At 36.6% G+C, this 22,182-nt stretch overlaps 1 protein-coding gene across 3 annotated transcripts in view; it reads left to right on the top strand.

Annotated features, from left to right (window-relative positions):
• ALCAM (activated leukocyte cell adhesion molecule) overlaps nucleotides 1-22,182 on the top strand; it is a gene marked incomplete at its 3' end in the record, with an annotated part of 213,363 nt that overhangs the window by 142,696 nt on the left and 48,485 nt on the right. For all 3 annotated transcript variants that reach the window (XM_081086564.1, XM_081086563.1, XM_081086565.1), the window contains exons 2-5: nucleotides 9,755-9,855; nucleotides 13,536-13,755; nucleotides 20,504-20,568; nucleotides 21,773-21,860. In XM_081086564.1, the coding sequence (XP_080942690.1) occupies nucleotides 9,755-9,855; nucleotides 13,536-13,755; nucleotides 20,504-20,568; nucleotides 21,773-21,860 (474 nt within the window). The remainder of the gene's footprint in view (nucleotides 1-9,754; nucleotides 9,856-13,535; nucleotides 13,756-20,503; nucleotides 20,569-21,772; nucleotides 21,861-22,182) is intronic.

Here is a 22,182-nt window from a genome sequence, read left to right as displayed (position 1 = left end):
AAATATGCTTACACGGTCTACTGTCTAGTCTTCTTCACTGTGAAAATCTACTTTAAAATAAAATATAGAATATTGTCCTTTCCATATACAAACACACAGCATTAAGTGTTTTGGGGGGTTTGTATTTAAGTTGATCCCTGCACAGAGACCAGTGTTTGGCATGTTGGCATAGACCCATAGCCTCGTCACTGAGGAATGATGACATAGTAAACACAGAGTTCAGCTGTGGGACAATGTGTGGGAATCCCAGTCTCATCACTAGAACAAAGAATGTGCAGAGAGTTGCCAGAGAAACCTTCAAGTCTGGTGCGTTCAGTGACGTTCCCAAAAGGCTAGATCTGTGCACTGTTTTGCATGTATGTTATATATTCTTAAAAAGTTTTTTAAGACAAAAGTAGATTTTTTAAACAATTTTAAGATATTGACTTCTAATCACCATAGCACTTCTCACCATCAATTTGTTGGATTCCCTAGAACCGTGGCCGGCAAACCGTGGCTCGCAAGCCACATGCGGCTCTTTGGCCCCTTGAGTGTGGCTCTTCCACAAAATACCACGTGGGGGCACACACGTACAGTGCGATTGAAACTTCGTGGCCCATGTGCAGAAGTTGGTATTTTGTGGAAGAGCCGGTATTTTGTGGAAGAGCCACACTCAAGGGGCCAAAGAGCCACATGTGGCTCACGAGCCGCTGTTTGCCAAGCCGCAGTTTGCCGACCACTGCCTTAGAATTTCAAAAAGTAGCACACATGGCTTTCTGGAATGCTAAATGCAGAGAAAAGAATACAAGCTCTAGAATATGTTCTTGAGAATTACTTTCAATATAGTGCAGTGGGCTTTATTTTACCCTTATTATTGAGCTCCTGCAAATGGTGCTGCAAAAAATGTTTAAATGAGTAAAATGTAGGCTTTCCTTTGAATAACTTGCAGTATAGTAGAGGAATTATACTGAAAAATTTCCCTTTTTTGAAGGAAAATTAATATATATATATATATATATATATATATATATATATATATATATATAATTTAAACTCCATGCAAGCAGGTTTATCATGTTTTATTTATTTATTTACTTACTTACTTACTTACTTACTTATTTATTTCTGCTGAATTCTCCAACCTGGACCTGGAACAGTGATTGGCACAGAGTAGGCACTTAGTATTCAATGAATAAATGATAATGTATAAATGATAAAAAATTGTGAACACAATATATAGAGAAAAGAAACACTATATTTGGTTTTCAGCTCTTTTCAATGGGTTAATGTATAACATGGTGTGGATTACACTTTATTTTATTATTGCTATAGTAATGAACATTATTTTACTACAGTTTTTTAGTATTCAAAATAATGCTGTATTATATTTGTATACAGTTGTGCATTTGTGCAAAAACTTTTGTAGGATGGATTCCCAGTGGTAGAATGACTGGATCAAAGCATGTTAGCCTTTTAAATTGGGTGTATACCATCAAATTGTGCTTCCATACTTTCTATTCAACCTTAAATATTTTATTTTTATTCAGTGTTCTCTTTGACAATTTGATGAAAGCTTTAAATTCTCTTTATATAAAAACAAATGTTTTTATACCACAGTTTGGGGGCTTTTTAAATTACTTTAGAGGAATTACAGATGCCCTAGAGTTCATTTATGGACCCAAAGTTAAGAAATTCTAACAAGCATAGTAAAATCTGTACATTTGCTGATTTAAAATGTATGTGGCATTTCTCAAAAAATAAAAATAAGCATGTATTACTTAAATCAATTCTCTTGCTTTTAAATAATTTCTAAATAGAATTTTTGCTTATAACTTATAGTAGCCCCAAAAGGAATTCAAATGCTAGTGTTGAGAGTAAAGAGATATTAAAAAGATCTAACAATTTATTGCATTTTATTAGCGAATTTTTATGTGCATTTATGAATTTGGGAAAATTGCCAGTCTTAGGACATATTCCTTATGAAGGCCAAAGATTTACTATGTAGAAATGACTATAATAAAAAAGTGGAGTTTGCCTCAAAGAGGAGACCAAATGTCACGTACTGACTCTATGTGGTCCCTGCCATGACATTCTGGCGGCATAATCCTTATCTATAGAAACTAATGAAGTTTATTCCGAGGAGCCTTTATCTGTATCATCACGCTCATTGTTGGGGTTCTTTTCTGCGCATTCACGCAGCACTTCGTTCACCTCTGAAGCAGAGCATTCGAATTCCCTCATGTTCCTTGAGGAATAGGCCCCAGTATTCTTTTTATGTGTTTTCCCCAAAAGAACACTTAGCAATGTGCCTGGAGTAGGTGCTCTACAAACAGATGATGCATGAAGATATAAATAAATGATTTTTGAGATGGGCCTTAAGGACATACAGAAATTCAGACAGAGCCTAAGGAACAATGATAAAATAAAGGAGAGATGGGGCGAAGCCTAAAGTAATTGGGAAGGATTATGACTTATCCAGCCTCATAGGTCACTCCATGCTTATAGTTTACTGAGCCATGGGGAAGTGGTAAATTGAGAAGATAGTTTTCAGCACAGCAGTGCAAATACTGATGCTCTTTTAAAATATGTATGGTTTTTATAAATCTCCTTTGTAAGACATAATATGGATTCTTACATTGGCCTATACTTTTTAAATAATTAAATATTTTGAGCATTATAATATACCAAATTTGAAAGGGAGTGAAGAGCATATATCTTAAAATATATTTCTGTATACCAGCAGTATTTTATAATTTAATAAGGTGGTCCTCTTCCCTCTAAATGTGATTCCACAATGTCCTCACCATTGTATCTAAAGATACATTGTAATGAATTTACAGAATTGCAGGAACTGATGAGAGAAAGAGACAGGAAGAATTACTGATTTTCTTATTTGTAGGAATTATACAATCATACCTACTTTATGATATATGACCCTTTGAAAGGCAATGCAGAAAGTAAATGTTAAGCAAATGTATCCCTGCTCAGATTCAGCAAAGACACATCTTGGCCCCCAACTATTTAAGTTTACTGAAAGGAAATTGAAAAAGGAAGAGAGAGGAGAAAAACCCTTTTATCTATTTCTCAAAATAACATTAAGTTTCATCAGCTCTCTTCTCCCATCTGCCATCCTTTCCAAATTACTTGGGAATTACAGGACCTTGAAACACACACACACACACACACACACACACACACACACACACACAGCCTTACTTGTTTTATATCACATGACCTTGACAAATATCTTAAGCTCTTGTTTAATGCAATAAAGTATGGGAAGAAATATGAAATAACTTTATGTCATTGAATCATAAAATCACAGGCTTGGAAGATACTTTAAAGCTATCTACTTCACTCTCTATTAAAAGAACTATAGTATATTATCATCCTATATAATAAAGAGCTAATATGCAAATGGTCATTATGCTGTCATGCCGGGACCAGGGAACTGAGCCTGGGCCAGAGGACCTGAGGCTGCACCACCCCCCCCCGCCCCGGCACCAGGGCCAGGGGACCTGAGGCCACACCCCGTGCCCTGTGGGGCTTGACGGGGGTGGGGCCGGCTGGGTCTGGGTCTTGCACGATTTTGAGGTATGTGCAGATGGGCGGGGACTTGACTCTGGGTCCCATGGCGCACCCCAGACTCTGAAAGGAGGGATATTTTCATATACATTTTACTAATTTTCTTTCATCTCTGACACTTCTATTATAGAGAAAGGGAAAATAGCAATATTAAAATATTTCCTCTAATTAATTCCCTTTTAATGTGCATGAATTTCATGCACCAGGCCACTAGTATTAAATAAAATGTCATATAGTTTAGAAAGTACATGTATAGTTTAGAAAGTACATATACTAAGTAGCATGTATAATTTGTGTTTGATTGTGGCACATGTGTTAGATTTGTTAGAATGTTTCTTGACATTTCTGTGAAGAGATTGCATCTCAAATTCCTAGAGTCAGGAATCAATGCCCTTGTATAGTTTACTATAAGATGTTTTGTGAGGAAAAAAAGTTTGAATTTGATAATAGCAAGGTGTTTTATGCGCCTTTTCTAGATCCATCCCTTCATTCATATTCAGTCCTACTGAATGTTATTTAGTCCTACATGAAGATTCTATTTTGTAACAAAATTCCCTTTATTGGAAACCACATTTTATTGAATGAAGCAGGCCAATTGTTGAAAATCTAAACTAGTGGTTCTCAACTAGATTGGAGTTTGGGGCTGGGAATTTTCCACCCACAGGACATTTGTCATGTCTCAAGATTTTCTTGTCATAACTGGAGGAGGGTACTTTGGCATCTAATGGGCACAGGTAGGGATGCTGCTGACATATACAGGACAGTCCCCCACAGTAAAGATTTACCGGTATTCAACCCACATGTCAGTGGTGATGAAGTTGAGAAACACAGATAAAAACTGATGTAACAAAATATTTACATGTTTTAGAGTTGTACATATCTTACTTAATTAATAAAGCATATTGGGACACTAGCATGTTTACCTGTCAAATTCATCAAATAAATGTGAAAGTAACTTCTAATAATAACTTTCTTATTTCTACCTACTTCTCCACAACAATTCATTTGCACAAGTAAATTTACCTAACATTTCTGTATAACTGAGAGTTATTTCTTATAAGCCCTGAGTCAATTATATTTTATGATCACTTGCCTGAGATTCTATATGTCAGGATTATTTAGTCAAGAGATTTTTATTATGCTGTGATTTTCCCATGTATTTTCACTGAATTCTCCTATGTATCCTTTCTACTTCTATTGTTCTTTATCTTTAGTTAATTATTATTCATAAAAATTTAAATAATTATGCAAATATTTTCAAATACAATATGTTTTTATAATTTATTTTATATCAGGACATATTTATAGAAACATCAGTATTAATAATTTATAACAATACCTTAAATTTATAGAACACATCAAATGTAGTTATTTTCTAGCCCATTTTAAAGCTTCTTATAACATATGCATGTACATGTAAATATAACATGTACCACATAAAAGTGCAGAAACTTGTACACACACACACACACACACACACACATTTCTTCTATATTTTACACTTAACCTCTTTGAGAAAGGACATCATAGGCATTCTATATTTCCAATAATGTCCAATAATCTCTAGACTACAAAACCATAAATAATTTAACCAACTTATATTATAGGGAGAAAATTGTAAGGAAATTCTAAGGTAAATTTAATTCAGACTTGGCAATTCAAAGATAAAAATCTCTTCTATGAAAAATATAAACAGAATCATTTGTGTTGACAAGTACTTTTAGTCTCACTGGCACTTCATCTTAAAGACAGACATCTTTAGAAATCAGGTTGCCAATTCATCACCAAACCACAGTTGTCCTTGTAGCCACTTCATCCCTACGGAGTTGGAGAGATTAGCTTTCTCCCACGTTTAAGCATTTACTCTTTCTCTCAGGTGAACCTGGAAGTCAGTATACTCTTATCAGAAGAAGAAGAAGGTTGATGATTATAACAAACTTGAAAATTATTTTTAAAATCATCATAATTGTAGACCCTAATTCCACCCAATTGATTATCATTCATTCTTTCTGCCCAAAATTTGCAGACCAGTGCTTCTGTCTGTAACTGTTGATCTTTTACCTATTGGCCTGATTCTTGTCACATGTCATATTTTCCTTATGTTTTTTATGTTCTAAAGAGTCCTTCCCTGGCTAATTTTGGATGTCAAGTTGTCATTAAAAGACTCAATGCATTAATTTTTAAATAATTTTAAATTATCTCTGCTTTAAATCATCTTTAAATTATTGTGGTCATCACAAGTAACAAAATGACATTTCATAGTATCATTTGCAAATCACAGAGCACAAATAATCCTTAATTTCTCTTGAAAGAAAAGGGGGGATGTTTTCTGTAGTTTTATCCATAAACTCTTACAAAAATATGATATTGTTTCTCTTCAAAAAAGAGAGTGCCATGCAAAAACAAATCCCTGTTTTATATGAATCAAAATGTATGACACCCTTGAGAATATATGGTAGGAATAAGAATTCTCAAAATCCCAGTGTTGTCAACTCGTTCCTGGTTTTCAAAAGTTAATTTGATAAACAAAATGGAAAGGACTCCACAATGTTCAAATGAGCAATCACCTTATTTGAAGCCCATTTTATTCCAGGAGCTGCTCATAGGGATGCAGAGACTAAACATATATGGTCCCTTCCCTGTTGTGACTGCACTTTCATCACTAATACACTATGGACTTGAAATCTGTAGAGCTTTACCATTTTAATAAAATTTGATGTGTGTGTATATATATATCACATTAAAGTTCTCTAGGGAAGATAAAAGAAAAAGAGTCTGTATGAAAGCACGAAGCATTACATTTTTGGAAAAGGAATTCTCTCTTGCTTCTCTGTATATCTGGCAAACGATTCCTCTCATTGGTACCTAAGCCCTGTAAGTCGTTTTCACTTCTTGACTAACTATGGGAGCATCGTCAGTTGTCAAAAGATGTGCTTTTATCATGATGAGATAATTAGAGGTGGATGTCCTGCCATAATCTAAGGTATAGATCCAGATTATTTTAGAGTTATTGCATATTCAGACACCTTGCTATATACTGTTGAATAAAACAAAACATTAAATCACAAAATGGTTTCCTTGGCTTGGCATACCTGCCCCTGGTTAATGCATTAACAGATGTTAAAATGCACGATTGAAATTCCGTATTTAGAAGCTAAAGAATTGTAGAAAATTATTCTGTGTTGTGAAATAAAGCGGTTTCTTAACTCCGATCAGTTGGCATATCTGCAACCATGGGTCTCCTTCCTCACAATTCTTATTTTTATTTTGATAAGGCTGAAGAGATCTCTTCCTTTACAGGCTTATGCTTTTCAATGGATCGAAGTTAAAAGGAGTTAAATTTACAACATGGGAAAGACTAAGTAATTTAAAAAAATGTTGAGGTAATTTTTATATTATAGCATTGAAGATACAGTAAACAATTTTAGTAAACATCTTATCTCCAATAGCAAGTGAAAACCACATTCTTGTGGGTTATACCATGTGTGCTTTATTTCGACAATGTTAAAAATTCTGGAAACTAGTTGTTATGTGACATAAATACATAAAATTTGTGTTCTTTTTAATGATTTTGTTCACTGGAGCAAAATTGCTTTAGAGGGAAATAGCTTCCTTAACTGACAGAATTTTTAAATAGGGATTTTATTACTGTTTTTATTTTTACAAAGGTTAATTATTTTTATCCCAATATGGAATTTTGTGTGTGTTGTGATTCGTGGGTAATGGTGAAATATGCTATTCACCCTGCCCTGTTTCTTCAGAAAGTCATAAGATGGTCTTATTTATGTGTTGCAAATTGCCTTAGCTTTGCACTTTAGCACCACCTGGTGGACAAAATATTTTTCTCTACCATTAAATTTAGCCCCTTCACTCTATATCCTTCACTCTATATCTTAATTATAAAAATATTTAATCTTAAAAATTATGGTAAACAATATCAGGTAAAAATCTGAGGTGTTTCCTAAGTACTATTGACAAGTTAAATATCTGAGTTTTTTCTAAAACTACATGAATATATATGGATTTGAATAGTCTATTACATACATATATAAAAATTGTGAGGTATTTGCTTTTTACAATTTAATTTTTATCATTTACATATTTTTATATAGAATTAAATAAATGTAAGAAGTTTTCAGTGCCTTAGTTGCAAATTATGGTTTAAGTTAGATTGTTTGCATTTTGTAAATACTTTATGAAGAATTTTCATACAACAAATTCTTATTGTGATAATAATTTATTTAAAATTCAAACTAGTGTTTTAACCATTACTTCTACAATATAAGCCCTTTTCATGCTTATTTTCCCACTTATAATTAAAATTTATTGCAGCCCTATATGTATTAGTTCTTAGTTTTTAATACTTTAAAATTTTTTCCAGGAGATAAATATGATGATATTTTCAAGTGAAAATTATATTTTAAGTTAGTTTTGATAATTTAATACATGTTCATCTTTGTCTAGTTCCACACTTCTTTGAAATATAGTGAATGTTTTTCCCATGAAATACAGAGAGCCCGGCCTTTGTGGCTCAGTGGTTGAATGTCGACCTATGAACCAGATGGTCACAGTTAGATCCCTCATTAGGGCACATGCCCTGGTTGTGGGCTCATGTGCCCCAGTGGCGAGTGTACAGGAGGCAGACGATCAATGATTCTCTCTCATCATTGATCTTTCTCTCTCTTTCTCTCCATCTCTCTCTCTCTCTCTCTCTCTCTCTCCCTTGCTCTCTGAAATCAATTAAAATATATTTTAAAAAATACAGAGAAAATACAGATTTCACTGTGTTCATTGGGAATACACTCTTTGTATTCCCTGATAAAATTGGAGGAGGGAGGCTGTAAATTTGAATTGCATGACATTCAAAGGCTTAGTAGCTAAATAAGAGGTGATGATATTTAGATAGTACTAGTATATATGTTCTAGCTTCACACTTTTAGTATGTCATTTAAGATAAAATGATAATAAATAAACGTCAAGATATATATCTTAAAATGTATTTACAGCAGTCTCCCCTGCCCCCTGAATCCAAGACTTCAATTCTTATGTTTCAGTTACCATGGACAGCCAAGGTCAGAAAATATTAAAGGGAAAATTCCAGAAATAAACAATTTATAAGTTTAAATGAGCACCATTCTGAGTAGTTTGATGAAATCTTATGCTATCCTGCCCTGTCCTATTTTATTGTTAACTAGGGGCCCAGTGCAACAATTTGTGCACCTTGAAAGGAATTGTGGGCCATGAGGCTGCAGTGGGCACAGTGGAGGGTCTCGGCCCATCCTCCATGCCCCCACACGGCCCCTCCCTCTGTGGTCCCGGTCCCCTGTCTGCCAGCAGCCCTGCTCCTGCCACAGCAGCTCCCACATGCTGATGACACCGGCCCTGCTAGCACCCGCTGACGGTGTAGAGCGATTGGGGCCAGCGCCAGCAGTGGGTGCCAGCAGTGGCTGCTGCCCCATCGCCCCTCAGGAGCAGGGGGAAGTGGAGAAGTCCTCAGGAGTGATCGGGGCCGGCAGCTGCCACTCGCACCCATTGATGGTGCTGAGCCATTGGGGCCAGCACCGGGCACCCGCAGCAGGTGTGAGCGCCTGGTGGGACCGCAGTGTGCAGGAGCAAAGAATTTTCAATAACCACCAGAGGCTCACCCCCATGACAGCAACCAGCGCCTGCCTTGGTCTGGCGCCCCCACTCACCTGCTCCACCATCCTGCCACAGCCAATGCCCACCATGTTCCGTGTGCACCCTCTAGTGGTCAGCGCACATCATAGCGACTGGTTGTTCTGTTGTTCGGTTGTTCAATTGCCCCACTGTTTGGTCTTTTTGCATATTATGGTTTTATATAGAGAGATTATTGCTGTTAATCTCTTATTGTGCCTAATTTAGAAATTTATTATATGTATGTACAGGGTGGGGCAAAAATAGGTTTATAGTTGTTTGTATGGAACAATATACAATAATAATAATACAAGAATGAACTCTGTTTTGCATCCTCACAACTGTAAACCTACTTTTGCCCCATGCTCTATATGTAGGAAAAATATGTAGTCTATTTAGGGCTTGGTACTATCTGTGGTTTCAGGCATCTATTGAGGGTCTCGGAACATATCCCCTGTGGATAAGGGGAACTACTGTACTTTGTTACTTCAAGAAAATACTTAAAATATTCTCTGTTTTTGTTTTTTTTCCTAAGGCCTTGGATTGTATACTGTAAGTTCAACATATGGAGATACCATTATCATGCCTTGCCGACTCGATGTACCTCAGAACCTCATGTTTGGCAAATGGAAATATGTAAGTGGGACCTCCCTTGGGTTTGGTTAATTTGGCCTCTAGTTTTTGAAATAAAATTCCATCTGTGAGCGAATGTGAATTTCAAATGAACATATTGGAAATACTCAGCTGCAGTACAAATGGAAGAAGGTAGAATCCGCGTGTTGAACATATAAAAAGAATTAATTCTTAAGTCTTCCATAACAAATGCTACTTTAAAATAAAGCCAATAAACACCTAATTCTAAGGTCATATTAATCTGAAAAATCCAACCTTAAGTGTTAGAGGCAGAAGGAAAGGCAGAGTTCCAGAGAAAAGCGGGTGGCATACAGGACAGAGCCTCGGGGAAGACAGCAGCGACGTGCTCGTGTTCTGCTTAGTGTGCCTATTGCCGTAGCCAGCATACCCAAGTGTTCATTGAAAATTAATCATCAGCACTAAAAGCTCATTTCGGGTGATTTAGTCTCAGAATTGTGTTGGTATGGTAGGTGCCATTGTTGACTTTATCCATTTTTTGCAGACAGCAAATTCATATTTTCTCAAGTATCCAGGTACAGATGGATCTGGAAATGGAGGGTAGATACCCTGGTAGGCGGATGTAGAGCAGTTAGGTAACATTGGCTGACAAAATGTCTCAACTTAGTTACCAAAACCAACAAAAGGTGTTCTATGAGACATGATTTCCCAATGCTGGGTCACATGAGACTCATGGTAGTTTACAAGCTTAAAATAGACATGTTTCCTTGAACATAATGGCAAATGTGCCCCAGCTTCTTGATATATTAAGATATATTTGAATAAGAAAATGATTTAATATTCAAATAATTTTTGAAGTTCATTTTGAAGTTCAGAGCTTTTCATATATTAGGGTGCATTCTGAATTGTCTGAGTTTGATTGATTTCTTAGGTTTATTTAACCATACAAACTTTCCCCCTCAGATATCTGTAAAAATAAACATTCTACAGAGCACACTTTAGGAAATGTGGTCAATGTGCTTAAGGCTGCACCAAAGGGTGGTATACAACATTCTTTTAAAATATGGGTTCTGAAGTCATACCAGCATGTTCTACCACACACTCACTGTGGGATTCTGGGCAGGGAATTAATCCTCATTTTCTCATTGATAAAATGAGTTGATAAGAATAATCTTCCCTATAGGATTGTGAGGGTTACATGAAGTAACTCATATCACAGTGCTTGGCACATGGATAGTTGCATGAAAAATATAAGCTGTTATGACTGGGGCTGCGAAGTTCAAAGCACACTGTATGTGAGGGGCATGTGAAAGGAGAGTGAGGCAGTGCAGCGACAAAGCACTTCACTGTGCTCACCCACCTCTCTGACCCAGCGCACATTAAACTATTTCTGACTTCCTATAAAAGTGGACATATGAAGTTAAGGCTTATGAGGACAAAGTCTATTTGCACCCCTAAAATTCCTACGGACTGGAGACTACCACAAAGTCTATTTGCACCCCTAAAATTCCTATTGTCTGAAGACTATGACCTGTTGAGTCAAATTTACTGCCAAAATTAGTAGAACACAGATGGTGCAAGCTTCTGTGATCACAGACTTCTCTGAGGATAACCCAGGGAGTCATTTTCACCTAAGCTGCACTGGCACTGTGGCAGTGGAAACAAACAATAATGGCAATTTTCAAATGGTTAATGTAGTAAAAAGCTTCAGCAATAAACTGATGAGATGCATCTGATGGACCATGTGCTCTGAAAACTGTTGATTTGCAGGCATAGTATACAAGCTCTAATGTAATGTAGCCTGAGAGACAAATGGCAGGTTTGGGAAGAATGAAAGGGAACAAACATTGAGGAAGGAAGGATCGTCTCTTCCCCTCCTGTGTGGCCACCTCCCAGTGAATGGAGATCCTAACTCCCACAACCTCTTCACCTGCACCTGCCTCCATGCTTGGTACGGAGGCAGCATCTAAGGGCTGTAGAGAGTGGTGCTAGGTAGTCACGATGGAGCCGGATTGCTGCGCTCCAGTCTTGCTTTGCTGAGGTACACTGGCTGGGCCTTTAGAGAAGTTACATAACCAACCTCTGTCTCCCTTGTCTAGTCTGGCACTAATGTCATAACTCTCAAGGTTGTTATGAGTATTAAGTTAATGAATGCATAGACAGCTCAAATAAAGCACCTGGTATACAGTTAAGTACTCAAAACTTAACTATTATTTATTGTATAAGTGAATGAATACACAAATTTGAGGTACTGGTCTAACATATTTCTCTTAATGAGTAATGATTTAGGGCAAGGATTTACATTGTAAACCTGTGACAAAATTAAAATATTTTAAGAACAGTATTGATGTATTCATATATTCAACCAACTAAAACTTGGGAACTCCAAGATTAGATTAGTAATTGCATTAGTGTGGGCCCTTATTACAAAATACCGGAGACATGGACTTAAACAACAGATATGTCCCACAACTCTGGAGGCTGAGAAGTCCAAGATCAAGGTGCGGTGCTGGCACATTCGACTCCTGGTGGGGGTCCTCCTGATTTGTAGATAGCTGACAGTTTGCTATGTGCTCATATAACCTCTCCTCTGTGCTCCCAGGGAGAGAGAGACACCACCCATGTCTCTCACCTTCTTATACAGGCACTAATCCCAAATGAGTGCACCATTGCCAGGACCACATCTAAACCTATTTAATTCTCAAGTGCTTCATCTCCCAATACTAACACATGGGGGCTAGGACTTTGACATGGATTAAGTGAGGACATAAACATTGCATCCAGAACAGTAATAAATATTAATAATTTTTAAAATGTAACACTTTGAAATTCTCTATGCATTTTAAAATGTTTTATCGTTTTTATTTTCTCAAAGGTCTTGAGGTAGGTAGAAGAGAGATTCCCCTTATTTTTTATTAAATTCCTTTAATAGGAAAGATAATTCTTATGGGAGCAGACGAAGAAATGAATTACATGTCTTAGTGCTTTTGGCATAGCCGTGTATGCCCAGATTATATTTTATTTTGATAAAAAGCTTTTATATGAAAGCCCTTTGAGCTAAGTTTTATGCCTCAGGTAGCAAAACTATGGATTTTAGTGATTAATCTGATTCTATTGCTAAATGGACATGATTGTTTCACAAGGGCAAATACTGTTCCTCCATGAAGAGTCATTAAACTATGCTATGTGTAAAGGTCAGCTGTGTCAGTCTTGGCTGAAAAATGAAAGGAATGGGTATTTAAAGTACCGTATATACATTAAAGTCATGAATATGCAAAAGAATCCTCCATGACTGCTAAAGGCATGTTTGCAGCTCAGGTGTATGCTTGCTCTGATGGTTAGCTGAATATCATTGTGTACATTTGTATATTTGTTTACATCTATTTTTTCCCTTTATATGAGACACAAGGCCAGCTCTTGTTAGTTTTAAAATGGTCACTAATTCTGCCCTCCAGATGCAAGGAAGGCTCAGATTCCTAGAGCTTTGCCCTTCCCTCTTCAGATATTTAAGCTGGTACCTGTAAAGTAACTTATAGCTTCCCTTGTGAAGATTAATTTTCTGTACCCAAAGATTTATGTGAGGCTTTATCCATAATTATTCTTTTTGGACACAACTGTAAATATCAGTGGAAGAATATGGCCAAAGAAACTTTGTTGTTCTGGATATGATCCTGAAACATCAGCATAAGCTTGTATTTAAAATGTATTGTTACTTTAACTTTTAGGAAAAGCCCGATGGCTCCCCAGTATTTATTGCCTTCAGATCCTCTACGAAGAAAAGTGTGCAGTATGACGATGTGCCAGAATACAAAGACAGATTGAGCCTCTCCGAAAACTACACTCTGTCCATCAGTAATGCGAGGATCAGCGATGAAAAGAGATTTGTGTGCATGCTAGTGACTGAGGACAACGTGTTCGAGGCTCCTACAATAGTCAAGGTGTTCAGTAAGTAGTCGGCAGTATAAGTGCTAAGTGGGATTGATGGCTGGTACTAGAAAATGTTCCTGAGAAAGAGGAGAACTCTCTGCAGTGTCTCCACAAGCAGGTATCTGTGTAAGAGGATTTCTAGCGATCTTCATTCTCATGCATTCTGTAAGTGAGGAAAACAAAACAAAACAAAAAAATTCAAAAAGGATTTTAAAGTGAGGGACTAAAAGAGTATTCTCTGTTGTTTGACCGGCTAAAATTTCCTGTGATGTGAAGTATTACTATGTGAGAATTGGGACTTGATATTTTTTAATTTACTTTTTTTTATTGATTAAGGTATTGCATATGTGTCCTTATCTCCTCATTGCCCCCCCCCCCCACTCATGCCCTCACCCCCCTGGTGTCTGTGTCCATTGGTTAGGCTCGTATGCATGCATACAAGTCCTTTGGTTGATCTCTCCCCCTTACCCCCACCCTCTCCTGCCTTCCCTCTGAGGTTTGACGGTCTGATCGATGCTTCTCTGTTTCTGAATCTGTTCACGTGATCTTTAACATACACTGACACGTACAAATAAATATTCTGTGATATTACATATTTACACAACACATACACATAATCATGCATGTCATGCATACATATATTTGTTTTAGGCAGAATTTTGACGTATAAAATACAGGCAAAATCCAAACTATATTATGATTTAGACATCTAAGTTTTATATATGTGTGTATATGTATAACGCACCCCCCCCCACACACACACACACATATCCTAGCCTTTAATGCTTGCTGATTTATTTCTTCAAACGTGTTCAGTAGGTATATAAAATTGCCCTAAAATAACAAAATTTACCATATCCTGAATGTATATGTAGAAAACAAGACGGGGAAAACATAGAGTAGTGTTAAAAGAAGAGTGTGGGAGACACTTGGAGTAACTACGTAGTCATCATGTCAAGGCGCCCCTGCCCCAACAGGCAATGTGACTCGGCAAGTAGCTGTGCAAATGAGTGACATGAGAAGTTCTAATTAACGTATTTTATCTTTTAATATTCAAATAAAATGTCCACCTCTATTGCATCATAATATTTTAGAAAATACAGGGAGAAAATCATCTCCAAAGCTTCAGAATGCCAGTCTTTTTAATTAGGGAAGAAGGTCTCACTTTTCAGTTTTTTCTCTCTCTGCTTCCTGATGACTTGGCAGCACCTAGAAATAATTAAAATAAATAGGGAAGGCAGAAACCCAGAGGGCCATGGTATTGCAGCAATAAGCATGGATTTTTCTTGTTTCTCTCGTAATAGCCTATGCAACTAGGGAGGACTGTCCCTTAAGTATTTGTGTGGACTTCAAAGCTCCTATGGACTTCATGACACGGATTCAAAGAGTGCTTTGTTCTCCAGAAGAAACTTGTAAAAGCGTATTACAGGTTTCAGTTGGTTACCTTTTAGCTTCGAAGGCACTTGCCAGAAACCATCCACTCTTCTCGATTATTTTAGGAATCAAACCAAATGTCAAGTGTTTGTCAGTCATTCCGCCTTCTGTTAAACACCCCAAAAAACTACAACCTGTATTTGGCAATGGCCCATGGACTTTTTTTTCTTTCTTTTACTTCATGTTGGTGCCATTAGGAAGATGGATGGTACACCGCTAGGGACGCTCTCTAAAGAGAGCATTTTTTTAAATGAGGTCATGATGTCATAAATTTAAGCACATTCGAGAATGTACCCCAGCAGGTACAGAGATTAAGTCGCAGCACTCCAAAGTTTCTGTGTTTGATTTGTCATTGTCGGGTTTCTTTTTTGATGGGCTAAAATTACCTAATCTCAAGATAGTGTACAAGAAAGTTGAGAAAGTCCAGGTTGTTACATTTGTGACAATTTTCAGACTATACTCTTTTTTAAAAAAAAAAAATGCCCTACAGCAAGCTGAAAAAAATTCAGTTGGTCTAATTAGATAAAATTTGCAAACCATTTTGGAATACAGAGGATTTCTGATTGTGAAAACAAACTCACACCCGCATACCCTCAGCACCCCTAACCCCTTCTCTTTTGAATGTTGTTGAAAACAAAGTGATTCTCAGAAACAGAATTTGCATTCCAGGCCCTGGGCCAGGGAGAATTTAAAAGGACAAGTTACAAGCTCTAGAAAATGGAGTCTTGTACTAGAAACCATGGGACACTGCAAGGCTTATCAAATGAACAGCACAGCTCATGATAAAGAAAATGTGTACGAGAGCATATAGGGGCTTCGCTTCATTTTCTAAAAGAAAGAATTTACTTTGGGTCACTTTTCATAAAGCAAACAGCAGCTGTGGCAGGGAGGCTTTCATGCTATGCATGTATATATTGCAGTCACTTAAGAGTTACTAGGCTCATCAATCAGTCCTCTGTTTCCTTCTGTCAAATCACCTAGCAACATGCACTGTGTACCACAGAATGGAGAGTGGTTAACGTGAGCTAATCCCAGATCAGCTTGCTGCAAAGTGTCATCTCATGGGCAAAGTCAAATTGCATTTATTCAAACCAGGAGCCATGACTGATGACTTTGTTACCTCTAATGTAGGGTTGTTTGTTTAGTTTTCACCTATACCTCAAATGTAAGAAATCATTTCAATAAAGCAGCCCAGATCACAATAAATTGTGTGCTTTGTCACCACTAATACAGCTTTTTATTTTTTGGCAGTTGAATGGCATTGAAATCAAACTGTTTTTACATTTAATGTCCATTTGAAGTTAATACCATTGAAAAGGAAGAATAGACCTTTAAAAGTTCTCAAAGATTCACTCCAGTCATTGTGCAAAGGTCTTAGAGGTCAAATGGGTACCCAGATTGCCAAATGGCTGCTGTCAGTGGTGTCATGGAAAAAATCACGGGACTGGTCATCAGGAGACTGAGCTTTGTTAGATGTGCTATTGCCGGGCAGGGTGGCTCAGTACTTGAGCATCCACCTATGAACCAGGAGGTCATGGTTGGATTCCCACCCGGGGCACATGCCTGGATTGCAGGCTTGACCCCCAGTGGGTGGCTTGCTGGAGACAGCAGACTAGTGATTCTCTCTCATCATTGATGTTTCTATCTCTCTCTTCCTTTCTTTCTTCTCTGAAATAATTATATATATATTGATAATTTCTACCCTTGGACAAGTCACTTCATAGTATGCTGGGGCTAAGCATCCCTCCTCATCACTAAAATAAATTCTTTGGATTAGAAGCCAGTTTTCCCATTGTGTTCCTAAGATCCGCTTGACAATTCTAGAGCGTTGAGAAAGTGAGGAGCTACTCTATTATATTAACTAGAATTCCACCTACTCAGTATTTCAAAGTTTTCTCATGATAATTTGTTCAGAGGGGAAATGAAGGGAAGCAGAAGAGCTTCACCTCTAAGAAATTATTTGAAAACCACAATCCAGGCTAATCTGTCCAGCCTCTTATACTCTGGTGTCTGTCGTGTTAAAGAAAGACTTGCTCCCATGACATAGAGTCCGGTGTGCACCTGGACCCGCTCTTCTCTCTGTTTTACAGAGTTATTTTAGCACTTGCTTTGGATATTGTTCTCAGTGTTTTATCAGAGTTGAGCATGCTTCCTCCTACCTCCCTGGGGAAAGTTAGTCAACCTGCAAATAATTTTTCTAATGAAGGAAGCAGAAAGTGACCTATTTAACAAATGAGACCTAAAATATATATTTTATTCTAATTCTTTAAATATAAAAAAAAACACCTTTCCCATCTCATGAGGAAAATAAACTCAATCCATGCTCACAATGGTTTACCTGAAGTACATCAGGATTTGTGAGGGGTGATTGCTAGCAAAGTACTGAGAGAAGCACTCTGAGCCAACGTCACAGTTCACCTGCCTTTCCTTACTCTCCTGCCACATCAAATTGAGCTCTCCTGTGTCTGGTTTTATAATAACACTCTACCTTGTGGATGATATAGAGCAGTTTTGCATTCATCACTCCGTCCTCACTTGGCTATAAGACACTTGACAAAATTATTTTAATAATGCAAATAAATTTGGGGCATGACTTTTTCTTTCAGTTCTATACTTTTTCTTTCAGTTCAGTTCTATGAATCCTTGAATCATATTAAGACATAATTCATGAAAAGATTTTTAAACACTTTGGAATCAATATGCAATTTTGTTAAAATAGTACGTGTGTCCTCTTTTATAGTCTTCCAACTAATACTCATCGATTGTTGCAAGCTAATATAAGAGAAAATTACATACAGAATATATAGTTAATATAGAGGGTTTGAAACAAAAGCTTAAAGAGAAAATAACTCAAATAAATGCAATAGGTATTACTATTACTTCCACAATACCCACTGTGATTCCCTCTTTCACATAGGAAGATGAATCAGTGTAAAGAGGACTAAAGTTTAAGCATTCTTTCATCAAGGTTCTTTGGGTTTGCTAGTTTCATTTTATTGAAAAAAGAATAAATTTTTGAAGACATTAATGGTAGTTGGTCCTTTACACATGGCCAAGTATTCATGATCTTATGTGAATTGATAAAACATCACAGGATTCACCAGGCAAAAGAGAGGAATATATTTCACATAAGAGGAAGTATGTTCTCAACTGTGATTTTGGTGAACTAGAAAGTAGTGAGACTTAGGCAAACTGACTACCTACATTTTGTATTAAGAGCCTCCGTTTTTTCAGAGGATCTTTCAAATCTCTCCATGTATTCCAGGCATAGAAACTACAGAAGAAGAAACAAACAAACAAAAAACCACACGCATTTTTTCTTGTTAATTTTGACTTGATTGACCACATAAATAAATTTAGGATCTTATTTCCCTTCAGCTCTCAGAGAGTTTTTACTAAATTATCGATTTTATTTCCCAAAGGATTTTTGTTTACCTATTTAAGCCCCAAGATTTTCATTATGTTTGAATATTTTGGTTGCAGACTTCTTTCAAATGTATTTGCATTAAAACATCAATTCTCAACAGATTTAATGATTAGCAATAACTCTGAGTTGTAATTATGAACACAATGATACTATATTAAACATAGTGATCACATCAAGGCTTAATGATATATGGAAGACTTCCCAGAAGTTGCTGTTTATATTGAGTTTTTATCAGTTTTTAATAAGTTTTCTTGGTCATTTTTTTGTTTGTTCATCCTCACCAGAGGTTATTGGGTGGGAGAGAGAGAGAGAGAGATATGGATGTGAGAGAAACACATCTATTGGTTGCCTTCTGCATACACCCCAACCAGGGCCTGGGACCGAACAAACCTGAAACCCATGTATGTGCCCTTGACCAGGAATCAAACCTGAGACCCTTCAGTGAGAAAGGCTGATGCTCTAACGGCTGAGCAACACCAGCCAGGGCTGATCACATCTTTAATAACCAGGGAGTTCAGTGTCACTTCCTGTTTGTATCAATGTAGTTGCCTCTGTCATGCCTTTCTATTCTTCTATGTTTCTTTTTTATATGTTTCTATCTTTTTAATGTTTTGTTTCTAATATATGTATTTAGAAAATAGATAATCACATGTGAAAATTGTATAATATTTCTAGAATTAATAGTAAAGAGGCCCTCTATAATTAAAGTGCATGAGTTCCACACATAAGCAGATTTATTATTATTCATTATTCTAATTTATAATATAAAACATTGCAAAGGGGAAATTAACTCTCAATATTAATCTGAAGAAGTTTACATTTCTTGTTTATAGTCCTGGTGATACTCATTTTGCTGCCCCCCCTTTTTTGTTTTAATCTTTGTCTCCTGGAATGGTCAGGGTAGGTAGCATGCCTGATAACTGAATTCCAGATTGAGTAATAATTATAAAAAGCCAGTTTAGTTTGGTATTGGAGTTGATGAATAATAAGACTATAAAAGAAAGACTAGCTGGTTGTTTTTATATGTCTGTTTATATGAGAATAGAATAATTTTGCACCATGCAATTCACAAAAAATCAATGCCAACGAGGCAATCTCCATTTTCTGTAGGCTAATTGTTAGAGATAATTAAAAATTTCATCAATGCTAGAAAACTAGTGGAAAAGAATAAAATAAGCTTAAATACTACCTTGTTGCTGAAATTTTTAACCAATTCTTCTTGATGCCTCTATCAGAATTTGTGCTTACAGAATTTCCTGTATTTAAAATGCTTCTGTCCATTATCTCAGTTTACAAATTTGAAAAATATCACCACATTTATAGTTTTGTAATATGACTTGACTTGATAAGGTTTGAGATATACTGGAAAGTTGGGCCTCTGTGTCCCTTAATTAACTTTGTATTTCTCATTATTTTAGAGCAATGATTCTGAAACTTTATTGTGTCCTCTGTTCCCTATGGAACTTGTTAAAAATGTAAATATATGGGATTCTTACTCCCCCCTGGTTCTATTGGCCTGGTAGAACTCAGAAATCTGCATTGTAAACAAGTACCCCTGTGATTCTGATTCATGTGCATTCAGGTCCTTCACCTAAGGAGTTGGAAGCTATGGATAAGTGGGCATGGTAATCATGTCCATATTTATTCTTTATAACGTGTCCAGAAAACACTATTGATATTTTATTCAAAGGAGTTGCAAACATTTTAAATAATATTTAACATAATAAAGCAAATATTTAAAGAGGTGGACTAACTTGATTTCATAATGACATTTTATATAGGAAACCTACTAGTATATGTTTTGCTTGATTTTTCTAGTTTGAGTAAATGAATTATTTTTATATGCCAAAACACATATTTTTATACTTCCACATGTACTTAAAACCTTTCTCTACTTAACTTTAGAGCAACCATCTAAACCTGAAATTGTTAGCAAAGCACCATTTCTTGAAACAGAGCAGCTGAAAAAGGTAAGAACTTGTTTTTGATTAGTTGCTTTCCTTAGCCTAGTATTAAATGCCTTCTCTGGGCCTCAGATGCCAAGACAAACAAGATAGTGATTGTGTAGCTGACAGTGTGACAGGTGCCAGTCAGAAAGTCTGCAGAAGGTAGAGTGGGGACACAGAGGAAGGCGATGCCATTACTGAAGGAGAAGAGGGAAATGAGAGTAGAGAGAAGCATGTCTTTCTTGTTTGAATGAACTGAACATTTTTAATGGAGTCATGAAAGATGAGTAGATTTTTCCCAGGCCAGCAATTTGAAGTAATATGATGTGAAAGAGAATGACATTTTTTGGAAAACATAGTTATTTCCATTGCTGAACTTTTGGGTGCTAAGACAGTAGGTGAGAGAGTGAAGTAAGAGGTAAATCTTGAGAGGTAAGAAGAGGCTGGTTTATGATAGGCCTTATGTGTTACATAGGGAATTTGGACTTTATTCTATTGACAAATTAAACTACTGAAAAGTTGAAGTAAAAGTCAGATTTGAAATATCACATTAGCAGAGGTGTGAGGGAGGCTGTAATGGAAGAGGGACAAATCTGGAGTTCCATATTTGGGCACATCAGTTGACTAATAATCCCATTTCAGTAGCTAATTTTACTTTATGATGGAATAAAAACAAGTCTGGAATTCTTTTAATCATATTAACTTTTCCTGCATAATATTAGTTTATAAACAATAAATGTTAAAGTTAAAACACATTTGAAGAAAAGTGGTGGGTGTATGCACTGTAGTATGGAATGGATGTAGTATGAAGCCGAAGAGGTAGCCACACTGTAACACTGTTAATGATTTCTGCATATGCAGATCTATGAACCATGGCAATCGTCAGTGTTAATGTAATTATGTTATTTAGTTCATAAGGAATCGTGTTAAAAAGGAATTTAGTTAAAAAGGAATCATGCACAAAATAAAATGGATAATGTTTTTACATGAATGTTTTTACTATTTATTAATAGTTGCAGCATCTGTGGCATAATTTAAAATGGGCAAGACCATAATTGTTTTTATATAAGAGAGCATTCATTCAGCCCTTAGTCAGTGCTTGGAAAATGAGTGGGTCAGGAAAACTTTGGGATGACCCTACTGGTAAAATCCCCTGACGATTCTGAGCTTCCAAATTGACAACCATTGAGGAAACCAAAGTAGTAACATTTCCTCTTTTATTTTGCAGTTGGGTGACTGCATTTCAAAAGACAGTTATCCAGCGGGCAACATCACGTGGTACAGGAGTGGAATCCTGCTGCAACCCCTTGAAGGAGGTGGGTACTAAGTGGGCAAAAGTTCAGACGACCTGCTTTGACTTCTCTCATCTGGGGATGCCTTGAACTGTCCTGCACCTGCATGTGTTGCCCTCTTTTGATCTGTGACTATGTGATTTGTTACTTTAGGTACCCATTAAATCACTAAGTGATTTTTAAAACACCATTTTAGCCCTTGTGCAGAAGAATCTAGAGCAGAGAAAACGATTCTGTGTGTGGCATGTTTTAGAAGTTAATTAGAGTGAGTGGAAAATCAGATTCCGGGATTCTATTTCTGTCTTTGTCTCTGGTTCATGGTTTTGAAAAGATATCCTACCTCACT

This window comes from Myotis nattereri (genome assembly GCF_964212035.1).
Source record: "Myotis nattereri genome assembly, chromosome: 3".
Classification (NCBI taxonomy): domain Eukaryota; kingdom Metazoa; phylum Chordata; class Mammalia; order Chiroptera; family Vespertilionidae; genus Myotis; species Myotis nattereri.
The sequence above is the reverse complement of the archived record's forward strand: the minus strand, read 5'-3'. Positions and strand labels throughout refer to the sequence as shown.